The sequence below is a fragment of the Bactrocera dorsalis genome, chromosome 3 (genome assembly GCF_023373825.1).
Source record: "Bactrocera dorsalis isolate Fly_Bdor chromosome 3, ASM2337382v1, whole genome shotgun sequence".
Taxonomy (NCBI): Eukaryota; Metazoa; Arthropoda; class Insecta; order Diptera; family Tephritidae; genus Bactrocera; species Bactrocera dorsalis.
This window is the reverse complement of record NC_064305.1, coordinates 46,077,902-46,092,871: the sequence shown is the minus strand read 5'-3', so window position 1 is coordinate 46,092,871 and position 14,970 is coordinate 46,077,902. Positions and strand designations below refer to the sequence as shown.

Genomic DNA, 14,970 nt, shown 5'->3' with positions numbered 1-14,970 from the left:
GATGAAATGTCAAAGCATACTGAGCATCTTTCTCTTTGACACCATGTCTGAAATCCCACGTGATCTGTCAAATACTAATGCATGAAAATCCTAACCTCAAAAAAATCACCCGTTATATGGCAATAAATTTAAAATGATAACTGATCACTGTCCGATCAAATATCTTGTTAATAAATATAAAGGAAAACGCCATCAGAGATGGTTATTGAAATTGCAAGAATACAACTTTGAAATACAATATTTAAATGGAAAAAATAATGTTGTAGCTGATTTCTTGAGTCGAATTGAAAACTCATCAAAAATAAAAGAAGGTAACGACAATGAATCAAACTTAGCATTGTCGGAAACAATTCATTCAGCAGATGAAGAACTGCTTGAACACTCTCCAATTAAAGAAGAAATTGTAAATAAATATAAAATTCAAATTATATTAACATATAGACAAAAAGAGCAAATGCAAAGACTCCATGGAAGAAAAATAATTGAAATAAACCCAATGGATGAAAAAGAAGAGAACAAGGAAACATTAAAAAAATATATAAAAGGAAACGGAATAGTAGGAATATTTTCAGAAGTATCTGAAGCAGATTACCATAAAATACAAAAACTACTTATTGAAATGTTTGCTCAAGATAGAAGTTTAAAATTTATAAAATGCACAAAAAGAGCCTCAGAAATAGAAGAAGAAGAAGAATTACATAAGCAAATATCACTATACCATACAAAAGAATCTATGCATAGTGGCATAAATGAAACCTATAATACATTAAAAGATAAAATATATTTTCCAAAATTCAAAGAAGAAATACAATTGATAATAAGTAATTGCCAAAAATGCCAACAAATCAAATACGATAGGAAACCCATTAAACCTAAATTTCACCTAACTGAAACTCCAACCAATAAAAATTAGATACTTCATGTAGATATATTTCATTTCAATAAGCAATCATTTGTAACAGTAATTGATAAATTAACAAAATTCGCAGCGGCTTACAGAATAACAGACAGAAACTGGAGAGCTAAAAAGACAATAATTATGGAACATTTTGCGAAATTCGGTAAACCTAAAAAAATTATTATGGATAATGAGTTTAGAGCAGAACAATTAATAAAATATTTAAATGACGAAAATGTAGAAGTCCACCACACAAAACCAAATAGCCACACAGGAAATGCAGACATTGAGAGACTGCACTCAACCCTGTTGGAAAAACTAACAGGAATTGAGGATTCCAGTCTTTCAACAGAAATGAGGATACAAATTGTTATATGCAACTATAACGATAGGTACCACTCAACTATCTAATGTTCTCCAAGGGACGCCAAAGAAAACATTTGTCCATCCATATTACAAGATAGAATAAATACAGTAAAACAGAAAACAATAGCCAAATTAAATCAAAACAGAAAAGAATATATAGAAAACAGACAAAGAGGACCAATTAAAAACTACAAAAGAGTAAGGCATAAAGACCAACCATATTTCAGAATATTTCCCTTACAAAACGTCCATCCGGCAAATATAAAAAGACCAATGAAATTGGCAAACACAGAAAATCCAAATGAGAATGATGACGATTCATTCAGTCTAAGGGCATTTAATGGAGATAATAACATTTAATTTTTTTTCCTACATATATATACATGATTTTTTTTACCCCAGTGGGTAAGGGGTCTTTCTAGAATATATCCATGGTAAGAGATGCCTGTCGTAAGAGGCGACTAAAATCCAATTTCATTTTTTTTAAATCAAAACTTAAAACGGTTATACATTTTTACTTTTACAGATGACGATAATAATTATTTTTTTAACAATAATCATATCATTGGTGACAGCACTTTTTCAAATTACACCAATAATAGAAGATGCGGGGTATACAATTATACAAACAGCGGACATAGAAATAGTTAACGAAATAAGTACAGTTATACATACTATAAATCCGAACAAGATAGCAGACGTAGTTGATCAGGTTAAAGAAAATATTGAAAAACTAAATATTGAAAATAAAGAAATTTTGTTTGATGAAATAAAAAATATAAAAGCAAAAATCATATCTATAACACCAAATATCAAAAAGAGAAATAAAAGAGGCTTGATAAATATAGGAGGAATAGCATATAAATGGATGTTTGGAGTCATGGATGATGATGACAGACAAAACATTTTGAACCATTTAAAAATTATTGAAGAAAATGGCCATAATGCCATTGTAAATTTAAATAAACAAATAGTAATTAATGAACATTTAAATAGATCACTAAACTTATTAAAAGGAACTATAGACTCAGATAGGAAACAAATAATAGAAACTTTAAATATAATAAACAAAGAGGAAAATAGAATTGAAAGACAAATTTTGTATAATGATGAAATGAATAAACTAAAATTCATAGAAAGTAAAGTTCAAGAAATACAAAATAATATAGCGGCGGCTAAATACAATATGGTACATCCAAGTATGTTAACTAGGGAAGAAATTGAAAAATATGAGATTGATTTTTACAAACTAAAATTATCAAAAGTAGGAGTAGTAGTATACAGAAACGATACAATAATATTCGCAATTCAGATACCAAGAACATTTTTTCAAACTAAGATTCAATTAATAACCCCAATGCCAAATAGAAATAAATTACAGATTATTGAGAAAGAAAAATTCGTTATAAAAATTGGCGAAAACTATTTTGATTATGTAGAAAATAAAGCATTTAAAAATCTAAAATTGAGTAAAAGCTGCATATTTTCAAATACTTGCGAATTTAAATATAATAACAAAACACCAATACAAGAAATAAGCGATGACACAATATTAATAAGAAATGCAAAAAATGATGTAATAAAACAAAACTGCGATGACAGAAAAATTGTATTAAAAAATAACTATATAATCAAATTTGTAAATTGTAAAATGGAAATTTTAAAACAAGAATTTAAAAATAATAAAACAGGATATATTCATACAATTATATACCCTGCCGAAAAATTAAACCAAAGCTACACACCAAAATTAACATTCAATAAAAAATATAGAAAACATAAGAGAAATTGCAGAATTAAAATACCATAAAAATGTATCATATGGTATTAATATAACATTGATAATCATTGTAATGGTAGTAGTAGCAATCCTAGTAATAATATTAAAGAAAAAAACAACAAAAATAAAAATTGTAAATACAAGAACTCAGGAGAGTTCAAACAGTAACGCTGGAGGAGTTGCGTCGTCAAACGACTCCACCACTGTCAAAAAAAAGACAAGTATTTTTTAAGTATTTTTTTATTCATATAAAATGTAAGTTGAATCTTCAGATTGCATATTAACATGCATAAATATATAATATGCATAAGCAAGCATGATTATGAAATCAAATACCATTGTTTTTATTTGATATGTTTATTTAAGATATGCCGGGTCGTTGATGCTGAGGAATGTCAAGTCAGCACAACGGCTTCAAGTAAATTTAGTAAATAGGATTTTTATAAGGAATGGGATGGTTAATAATAAACTGAACGGCAAGCCGCACTGTACGGTAACACCGGAGTTTCATTCATTCAAAATAAAACATTTTCTGTGCATTCACAGGAAATCGTAATTCGCGCGCAATTTAAGCAGCAAAAAATATGGATATCAGCGACTTGAATTGGACAATTCATAATCAAATTCCGGGAGATCTGCGGTCATATAAATCAATCGATCGCGTTGAAAATGAAGACGAGGTAGTAAATTACCCAGTGGAGTTCTTAAACTCTTTGATGCCGCCTGGAATGCCGCCTCATAATTTGCGTCTCAAAGTTGGGTCTGTAGTTATTATGCTACGGAATCTTCATGCTCCCAAACTGTGCAATGGTACTCCACTGATTGTGACCAAGCTAATGGACAATTTAATAGTGGCAAGCATTTTGAAAGGCCCGTTCAAGGGAGAGGAATGCTTACTTCCCCGAATTCCAATAACTTCAACAGATTTGCCATTCCAATGCAGACGTTTGCAGTTCCCAGTGAAACTTGCATTTGCGATGACAATAAACAAGTCACAAAGGCAGTCTCTGGAAGTATGCGGCATAAATTTAGAAATGTCTTGCTTTTCACATGGCCAGCTCTATGTGGCGTGTTGGAAAACCTTCCTCACTGTTTATTTACGCCGCGGAACAGAAAAAACAAAAATATCGTGTACCGGGCAGCCCTAAACTAAATATGTACTAAAATTATATATTTCCGAGACTCGATTAAAACTAATAAAATTGAATGAGAATAGTACAAACTTAATTTTATTAAATTGTCAACAAATCCTGGACGCGATGTGTCAGCATTATTGAAAAGAGTTTTTTCAAGCAATTAAAACAAAAAAGCATTAATGTGCATGTGCTACTCGGTCGACTGTGCCGTCAATAAGTGGTGTGGCTGCTTGATAGCGCGTGAATCGATCGATTATTGTGAGACATTTGGTGTGTTCTTTTGAAAGCGGGAGTGGCACCAAATCTATGTGAATATGTTCAAATCGACGCGAAGGTGGCTGGAATGTTGCGATGGGTGAAATTGTATTACGTGAAATTTTATTGCGTTGGCATTGAATACATGCTTAGGTCCATGTGATGCAATCCTTGTTAATTGATGGCCAAACATATCTTTGTGTGATGAGACGTCTTGTAGCTCTGTGACCTGGATGTGAGACTGAATGAAGAGCCTCGAAGATTCGCCGTCTTAGTTATTGTGGAACGAACGGACGTGCTGTACCTGCAATTATGTCACAGTATGTAGCAATGTCCGTGGTATTGCTGTTGATTTTGCGTAGCTCTAATGATGTATTCGAGCTGATGAGTAGTTGTTGAAGTTCTGCATCGTTGTTTTGACTGCATGCAAGTTCTTCGGATGTAACTGATGTGTGAATGGCATCGAATCGAGTTAAAGCGTCCGCAACGATATTGCTGGAACCGGATATGTGCCGTATGTCGGTGGTAAACTGACCGATATAATCAAGTTGTCGAGATTGCCATGGTGAAGCGCGATCGGGCTTCTGTTTGAATGCATGAGTTAAGGAACGTATTCCTTATAATAGTAATAAACAACAAAACAACCTATTGTTTCAGTAAACAGAATGAAGCAAAACAACCTTGAGTCGTAACAATTGAAATGCACTATCACTACAACAAACAATCCTAAACAAAGAAGTATCAAAACAACATTGAGTTTGAATACCACAACAACCTTATCTTAAAACAAAGAAAATGTATGTAAGCAAACATTATACATGTAAACAAACCTAAACAAATAATATAATCTGTAAACAAACTATCAACTAGTAATAACTAAACATACTAGTTAGTATAAATAGAAGTTGAAACCATGTAATAAGTCAGTCCTAAGAGTATAAATAAAGAGTACACATTTCGGTGCAGCTCAAAATATATTCTTTTGACTCATTTTTACTTCTGGTAAAAATTTACTGGGGGCTCAACCGGGATGGCAAATTTATTTGCTATCCAAAAAGCCAGATTTTATTCCGAAAGGACTAAATCAAAAAATTCCACAGAAAGTAGGACTTCAAGCACTAAATGTCTAAAAAAAGTGCAGAAACAAATGGCAATGGATGTAAGTATAAGTCCTGTAACAACGGACAATACATCCAGAATAAATCAAAGCAGATCCTGAAAAAACGGACAGCGGTGAATTCAGCAAAATTCACAACGGACCCTGGAACAACGGACAGAGACAATTCCTGAAAAAGTGGAACAAGGTACAAAAGTATAAGTCCTGAAATAGTGGATAATATTTTCACCAAGATTCGCAACAGACCCTGAAACAGCGGACAACGTTAACATATTCCCACCAAGAGGAGACACCAGAATCACTACATACCAAATTAAAGAATGAAAAAAAGACTAAACAAATATCAACAAAGAAATCTTTGGCATCAATCTCAACATCGACAACCTCCTTCAGTCCCAATGGACGTGGATCCATTTTGTCAAACAAAAAATTCAGCAATTGTTAAATGACGGAATATTACAGTCAATAATTGCAAAAAAGGCACCGAAAACAAGGCAAGCCAAAAAGCAAAATTGTTGTTGAATTCTCGAAAATTAACGCTAACTCAAAACGAACTAAAAGAAACCATCATATGAAACACGAAAAAATAATTAAGTATATAATATAGAAATGTATTAATTATAAACATAAAAAAATCAAGCACATACAAAAGGTAAAATGTTCACAAACACAGCCAATAATTCAAAAAAAAAGGCACCGAAAACAAGGCAAGCCACAAAGGAAAGTGATTGTTGAATTGTAGAAAATTGAAGCTAATTAAAAATTAAATTGTAAGAGAAAAGAAAGCATAATAAGAAACATGCAAAAATAGTAATTTACTATATAATATAAAAAACATATACAATAATTAATTATTATAAGCCGACTTCAAGCCTAGATGTTTTGAAATGAGGACATTTTATTTTAACAGAGGGGAGAGTTAAGAAACGTATTCCTTATAATAGTAACAAACAACAAAACAACCTATTGTTTCAGTAAACAGAATGAAGCAAAACAACCTTGAGATGTAACAATTGAAATGCAATATCACTACAACAAACAATCCTAAACAAAGAAGTATCAAAGCAACACTGTGTTTGAATACCACAACAACCTTATCTTAAAACAAAGAAAATGTATGTAAGCAAACAATATATACATATGTAAACAAACCTAAACAAGTAATATAATCTGTAAACAAACTATCAACTAGTAATAAGTAGACATACCAGTTAGTATAAATGGAAGTTTAAACCATGTAATAAGTCAGTCTTAAGAGTATAAATAAAGAGTACACATTTCGATGCAGCTCAAAATATATTCTTTTGACTCATTTTTACTTCTGGTAAAAATTAACGCGTGCATTAAGGGTTTGTGGTCTGTGTAGATTGCGATGTGTCGTCCCTCAAAGATATGACGGAAATATTTGACTGCTTCGTACACTGCGTTGAGTTCACGATCATAGGTCGATCGTTTTTGAACAGATGGTGCGAGTTTGCGACTAAAAAATGCAAGCGGTTGCCAATATTCGCCAATACGTTGCTGAAGCGCAGCACCTATTCCACATTCAGATGCGTCGGAAAAGATAGCCCACTCGGAATTGTTGTCCGGGTGTGCTAAGAGTGTTGCGTTAGCAAGAGCTTTCTTGCAGTTTGAAAATGCGTTTTCAGGCGATGTTGTCCAGTTCATTAGAGTTTTTCCTTTGATTTTAGGACCTTCCAGTAGCGTGTCGAGTGGTGCGAGTAAGTTTGCTGCATTTTTAATAAATTTGCGGTAAAAGTTTATTGTTCCAATGAAGTCGCGTAGCTTGGTGATTGTTGAAGGACGAGGATAGTCGGTGATGACTTTGACTCGTTCCGGAAGTGGTTTTATTCCATGGGCGGAAATTGTATGCCCTAGGAGCTCGATTTGTTTGAGACCTATACATGTTTTTGATGTGTTGAAGGCGTTGAAAGACGATACGCAAATGTTGTTCGTGCTCTGCTTCGTTGGCAGATGCGACCAGTAGATCATCGATGTGTGCGAAAACAAAAGGTAGATCTCGGGTTACCTCATCGATGAAGCGTTGAAAGGTCTGAGCTGCGTTTCGGAGTCCGAAAGTCATAAATGGAAACTAGAAGAGACCAAACGTTTTGTGAACGTCTTCTTCAGCTACTGAAATTTGATTAAAGCCACGAATTAGGTGGATGGTTGAATAGAAAGATGTACAGTGTAAATTTGCGGTGAAATCTTCTAAGCATCGAACTGGGTACCGATCTGGTATGGTACGTTCGTTGAGACGACGGTAATCGCCGCATGGGCGCCATTCGCCACTCTTTTTGGGCGCCAGATGTAGAGGTGATGACCAAGAGGTGATGGTCTTGCAATAACCAGGTTGATCATCTTTTGAAACTCAGCTTTCGCGATTTTTAGTCGTTCGGGAGCTAATCACCGAGCACGACTGCTGACTGGAACGCCTGGCGTTGTCTTTATGTGATGTTGCGTTGTATGTGAAATTTGTTTGGGTTCACCATCGGGACGTGTAATCTTAGGATATTCGGCAAGCAGTTGCCAAAATTTTGATGATTGATTCGGCTGTTGGAGTTTGATCGACTGTACAGTCACGCTTTTAGTTGTACCTGAGGTGCGCAGTCGTGTGATTTCGTCGATGAGTCGTTGGTTTTTGAGATCGACGAGTAGGCCGTAGTGTGAAAGTAAATCGGCGCCAATGATAGAATTGAACACATCTGCCAGTATGAAACGCCATGTTAGCACTCTGCGAAGGCCGATGTTTAAAACGATTGTTACGACACCATAAGTATTAACGGGTGTTCCGTTAACTGCTATGAGTTGGTAGCCGGTCGCCATCTTTGTGTTAGTTGCTCGTTTGTGAGGGTAGACTGAGACTTCGGAGCCTGTGTCCACTAGAAATTGTGTGTGTAAGTGGCGGTCCGTGATGAAGAAGCGGTACGATGGTGGGAGAGAGGCGCTTTCCGCCGCTAACGTCTCTCTGCTGCGTTTCCCGCTTGTTTTCAACCTGGTGTGCATTTTTGAGCCAGGTTGCCAAACTTTTTGTGATACCAGCAGGTGTTACTGGTAGACCTTGCAGGAGAAACCGATCTGCTTCTGTTGGTATTATGTGAACGAAAACGTTGTCGTCCAGTGGTTTGATGGGTGTTTAAAAGCTTCTGAAGACTTCGTGATGTGAGCAAGTTGATTCTCTACGGCTGTAAAATTTGAGTCGTGAGTTGTTGTAAGCGATGTTGCAGCTATATTATGCCCTTGAGAACGTCGTGTAAACAATCCGCGGTTTCGCTTAACGGTTGTAGCTCGGCCGTGCGTTGTGCAACCAAACATGCGCGCATTTGGTCAGGAAGATGTGAGAGCCACCTTACTCTTATTACCTCCTCATCTATGTCTGGAACTAAACTTCGAAGGTGTCGCAGATGTTGGGAGGGCGTTCTGTCGCCGAGGCACTCACCGTCCAGAGGTTGTAGGATTTTTGCTTCTTTTGACTTAGAATAGCAAGCAATTACTGTAGTCTTTAAACGTTGATAGGGCTTGTCGACTGGTGGATTTAAAATGATGTCCTTAGCGTCGACAGCTATGCGCGTGTCTATCAACGGAATCGTGTGGTGGAATTTGTCAGTTTCTCAATCAGTTTCTTGACGGTGGGCTTTAATCTTTCACACAATACGCTCGATAGAACCTTATACGTGATGTTGGGGAGGCTTATCTCACGGTAGCTAGCGCAGATTGTGGGATCTCCCTTTTTGTGGATTGGGCAGAGAACACTTAAATTCCAATCGTTGGGCATGCTTTCGTCGGACCATATTTTACAAAGAAGGTGATGAATGCTCCTTAACAGTTCTTCGCGCCGTGTTTGAATAGCTCGGCCGGTAGTCCATCGGCTCTCGCTGCTTTATAGTTCTTCAGACAGGTACTTGCTATTCGAACTTCTTCGCATCGGTCCCTAGATAACGTTTGGGGGTTCTACAAGAGTATGCTGCGGTCTTGAAACCTTCAGTTAGCCTCCGCATTTTTTTGTAGAATTTTCGAGCATTACCCCTGTCGGCCAACCAAATGCGTCTCGCTTCCCTCTTCAACTCTCAGTATCTAACATCGAACATTCCTTGTGTTTGTTGGCGTGCGTTTTTTGCCGCACAAAGGCGGGTGCGAATTTTTGCTGCAACAAGATAATGGTCCGAGTCGATGTTAGGACCTCGGAGCGCACGCACATCTAAAACACTGGAGACGTATCTTCCGTCTATCACATAGAAGGTATCTTTGGTCACATCATCTTTCTCTTCCGTCGGGGCGTGGGCGCAAATCAGCGATATGTTGAAGAACCTCGCTTTGATGCGGATTGTGGCTAGATGTTCATTCACCGGAGTGAATGATAGTACTCGTAGTAGTAGTCTCTCTCCCACCACGAATCCCACACCAAACTTGCGCTCCTTTATATGGCCACTGTAGTAAATGCCACAAGGACCTACTCGTCTCAGTCCTTGTCCCATCTTGGACGGCGGTGATTTCAGCCTTCACTCTAACGAGGATATCAACCAGCTGGGCAGCGGCGCCTTTCCAATTAAGGCACCAGGCATTCCAGGTGCATGCCCTCAAATCATAGTCCTTAATTCGTTTGCCATGGTCGTCATCAAAGGGGGTCACTCATCCGAGGCTTGTTGTTTCCTTTCATTGCGGGTGTTTTTTTTGCGTGGCGGGTCCCAAACCCAGTGCACAGCCCTATGTAAGGGATGTTTCGCCTTCTCACTTTAGCTCGCCTTCAAACGGATGTTGTTAGGTTACCCAGACGATACTTGGTCAAAGACCTGAAGTCATGAGCTGCTTGAGTCATATGTAAAACAATCATTTCTGGCCACTCCCAAGTGAATGGCGATCAGAGAACTTTTCTCACCTGCGTGAACTTCAGCCTTCATGACATGACTCCATGCTCCCGCATGAAAATTATGAAACATAATAATAACAGATCCATCTTTGAGACGCAAATGATGCGGCAGCATACTAAGCCTATCCAAAGAATTTAGACATTCCATTGGATAATTCATGGCTTCGCCTTCATTGTGAAGATGATCGATCAATTTGTATGAGCTCAAACCACCCGGAATTTGACTTTGTGCTGAGTTTATCTTTCGTTGAAGTGAATTGACAAAAGGCAGGTGGAATTGATGTCAAACCACTGGAAGTATCAATCGAAAATTTCCATTTCCAATTCTTAGCGAATACGATATAAAATGTCTTCGGCAATGTCATTTATGTTCGTATCCCATAATTGACGCGGATTTGAAGGCTGATATGTCGAAATGAACATAGCGAAAAGTGTACAAACTTCAGTGGCATACGAAGTAGCTATCGCATCGTCCATCGTTGAATTCCAATAAACATCATGTTCCAGCAATTGTAATTGCTGACTCAAATGAAGTTGAACCGCGTTCATTAATCAATAGCAACCGAAGGTACACACCTGGATGTCCATCTTCTGCTTGGCCTTGCTTTCTGCGTAACCAATTCTTCTACGATGCATTCCATGTATAATATCAAGGCATTTCCGATGCAATGTTCTCGCAAACGGATCACTGACGAAAGTTAAGAAAAAACTCGTGAATGTCAATTTCGTTGTTGGCGGTGTTTCCGTTGGCTATACTGTATGCTCTGGGTTGAAATATACACTTTGGCCTTCTCTAAATGAACTGCGAGATGCACAACAGTAGGAAAAGGTTCATGAATTGCAAAAGCAATTACCCTACAAAGTGCTTCATTGCTGTTCATGTATCGACCCATTTGATATTATGTATCTCGTTCAAGGTCAATAATCTCCATGTTGCTTTTTTTGGTGACGTACTAGCAAATGTATTTGATCGATTTCACCAAACAGCAATACTCAACTTTGATTGATATGAAGAAGGATTGTGGTGTACGCAAGGTCCATGAACCATATTGGTTCTCATCACTTTGTTAATACTGGATCTTTCTCTGCATCAGGAATTTTCGCAGAAATGAGTTCATCAATTTGATCTTGTATACCCACCATCCACTATCCAAAGAAGAATGTGTGCGTGTGGCAAACTTCTTTTTTGCCACTCAACAGAGTACATATAGCATCTAACAGCACTACATATATATACGTTGTTTCAAGATAAAGTCCATCAAACCACGTAGCTCCATCAAGCATCGCATCCTGGGAGTACTCATGTAGTTAGTTCAGGTGTCTTGGGCTGCTATACGTTGATGGCAAAAAGAACGCCGACCGATATTAGCGCGATCTCTTCGTGGCTTCGTAGCAAATTTTAAACCGTATTTGATCACTTAGTGTGAAACACACATAAACTTTTCACTGAATAATTTTCAACAATTTTTCTTTTGAATAGCTGGAGTAAAAAAGCAAACGACCGAAATTGAACGATTCAAATAATTTACAAATCAAAATATTGAAAAACAAAACAAAACAAACAAATTGTGTGGAAAAAAGTTAATTTTTGAAATTGTGTAATTTGGAAAATAGATAGTAGCCGATTCTCAGACCTACTTAATACGAATATAAACTTTGATAAAAATCGGTAAATCTTTTTTGGAGGAGTACGGTGACTATCATTGTAACATGAAAATTTTATACATATTGAAAGATTATAACTTTTTTCTATTAAGTGTATGTTAATAATAAATCTTCTTAAAATTCTAAATAACTATAAACGTCTAAAAGATCCCTTTTCTTTATTAAATAACCTTAATATCTCTAGCAAACAACCTGGATAAAAAGAACTACTAAAATGTTTTCTTTTGGATGAAAACCACTGGCTGGTAACGTCTTTAGATTTACTTAGACACATAGCAATTCTCAAAAGAAATAAAGCATTATTATAATAGGATAAACTCCTCCATTGAAAGGCTTCTGTCCATGGAAGTAATGGCAAAGTTTTTATGCGTAGACATCTCACGACAACGTCGGCTATATTGACACTCGGAATATTTAAAACTGAAAAAACCCGTTTTTGTGATTTGATTTTGTTAATTATTAGTTTATGTATGCCTAAATAAAGACAAGCGATAGTTAGTTTTGTTAGTATACTCATATAGTTTTGTTTAAAAACGTTATTTAGTTTTGAGGTATATGGGTGCAAATAGGCCTTCGGGGTAACGTGCGGTTGCATACTTCGTGGTGGTATGGAAAATGCAATATATGTATGTAGGTACCAATATATGTAGGTATAAACAAATGTAAAAAAAATAAATAAATAAAATTTAGCGAAATAAAACATTTATTCTTTGGTACAGAAAAAAATCATGTTTTTATTTAGTTATAAACTATTTTGGTTTGGGCTTATCAATGAAAGTGGTGCAAATTGCCTATGATTCAAATTTTTTTTTGGTAATATGGACTGAATTACTGGCCACATATTAGCTCTGGAACAAATTCTTCACATATTAAACATTTACAACGATATAATACGATACATTTACTTCAATATAAGCAATCTTATGTGGTTGCAACGTAATTTTTGGTTCGTTTTACAGGAGCATATTTTTTACAATTTCATTTTCTTGATTTTTTGTTTATATCATACATAAGCCAGTTTCCAAATTAAAAAAAAACTAAAAACAAATTGTTTTGCACAAATATAAATTTGTCAGTGAATAAGCATATTCTGGATCCCATTTTTGGTACGGTTAATTTTTTGCATCTAACATTTTTTTTAAGGTTAACTTTTCTTATGTAATTTCAAATAAATAAAAAGTTAATTATTCATATATGTATATTTTTATGAATATATATTAAAATAAACAGATTTTATTTTGAAAGAAAAAAATTTTAAAGTTTTACATACATATAAGCAATATTTTGGGATAGCTTTTCCATACATTTTAACACAATGCAACCATTTTCCAGTTGAAAGTTTACCATCTTGCATGCAAATAGAAACTCAATCAAAGACTTTCTTTGACATTTCTGCATGACCACTTTTCAGCTGTGCGTTTGTTTACATCGTAGTAGTGTATGCTTATGCATATACATATGTACCAAGCATATTAAATACGGTTTGAACGTTTCTTTATTAACAAATACAAAAAAATCTTAAATGACTTCATTACTTTAACTACATCTTCTTTATAGTGTAATTTATAATCTGAATATATATATTATATAAACATTCATATTAAAATTTGACTTTCTGGAAGTATAATGCACGCAACTGCTGACAATAAGCCGATTGAAGTGTACACCATAAATGCACTAAAAGCAGAACTTTGGAAAAGCACTTGAGAAACGAATGGTGTAGCCATTGCTCCTAATCGGGCTATAGTTGAACATCCTCCAACTCCCAATGAACGTAAATTGTTCGGATAGATATCAGGAGTATATATGTACGCAGCTTGAAAAAGTCCAGATATAACACCTCTTGCGAGAAATAGAACTGAAGTTGTATAAATGCGACTGAAAATATTGATAATAAGGTAAATTTTTTCTTGCTTTAACAAATGTGGTACAAATACGAAAATACAATGGTAAAAATTTAATTTTAATATTTAAAAAACCGTTAAAATGTAAATATTGTTAAAAAATTTTCTTGAAATGAAATTATTGTCTCTATCAATTATATTTTAGAGGAGCTCTATATAGAGTTACATATCTAATAAACTCTAACATACAACTGATTCTCAAATTACTGCTTTGCAGCTTTTATTTTATTAGAACCAGATAGCAATAAAAGAGTAAAACTTTACGCGGTCGTAGTTTTTAACTTAAAATTTGTAGGCATTTGTATTTTGACGTTAAAAGTACTTTGCAGAATTATAACTCAGTATACAGGGTCACAATTTTTGAAGCATGCTGTAAACCTCTTACATACATACATACGTCGAGTAACACCTTGGAAATTCAGGAAATTCAGTTAAACATGTTGGTTAGATTCAACAATTTTTCGTAATATTATTCTTTGAGGAAAAATATTTGACAAGTATTCTGTTATTTCGATAAAGTTTTAAAGAATTTTTTAATCAGGAATTTTAAAAATTTACACATTTCAATACGAAGAAAAATCTTCTTCTTCTTTACTGGCGCAGGCACCGCTTACGCGATTATAGCCGAGTCAACAACAGCGCGCCAATCGCTTCTTCTCTTCGCTACGTGGCGCCAATTGGATATTCCAAGCGAGGCCAGGTCCTTCTCCACTTGGTCCTTCCACCGGAGTGGAGGTTTTCCTCTTCCTCTGCTTCCCGCGGCGGGTACTGCGTCGAATACTTTCAGAGCTGGAGTGTTTTCATCCATCCGGACAACATGACCTAGCCAGCGTAGCCGCTGTCTTTTAATTCGCTGAACTATGTCGATGTCGTCGTATATCTCGTACAGCTCATCGTTCCATCGGATGCGGTATTCGCCGTGGCCAACGCGCAAAGGACCATAATTTTCCGCAGAACTTTTCTCTCGAAAACTCGCAACATC

The 14,970-nt window shown here is 35.7% G+C and overlaps 1 protein-coding gene across 14 annotated transcripts in view; it reads right to left on the bottom strand.

Annotated features, from left to right (window-relative positions):
• Positions 1–10,209: 10,209 nt before the first annotated feature.
• Positions 10,210–14,970, bottom strand: part of LOC115066185 (synaptic vesicle 2-related protein) — a 795,221-nt gene continuing 790,460 nt past the window's right edge. For 13 of the 14 annotated variants that reach the window (XM_049451314.1, XM_049451324.1, XM_049451316.1 and 10 more), the window contains one exon: positions 10,210–13,962. In XM_049451314.1, the coding sequence (XP_049307271.1) occupies positions 13,680–13,962 (283 nt within the window). In that variant the 3' untranslated portion in view covers positions 10,210–13,679. The remainder of the gene's footprint in view (positions 13,963–14,970) is intronic. The other variant, XR_007422134.1, reaches the window with a different exon arrangement.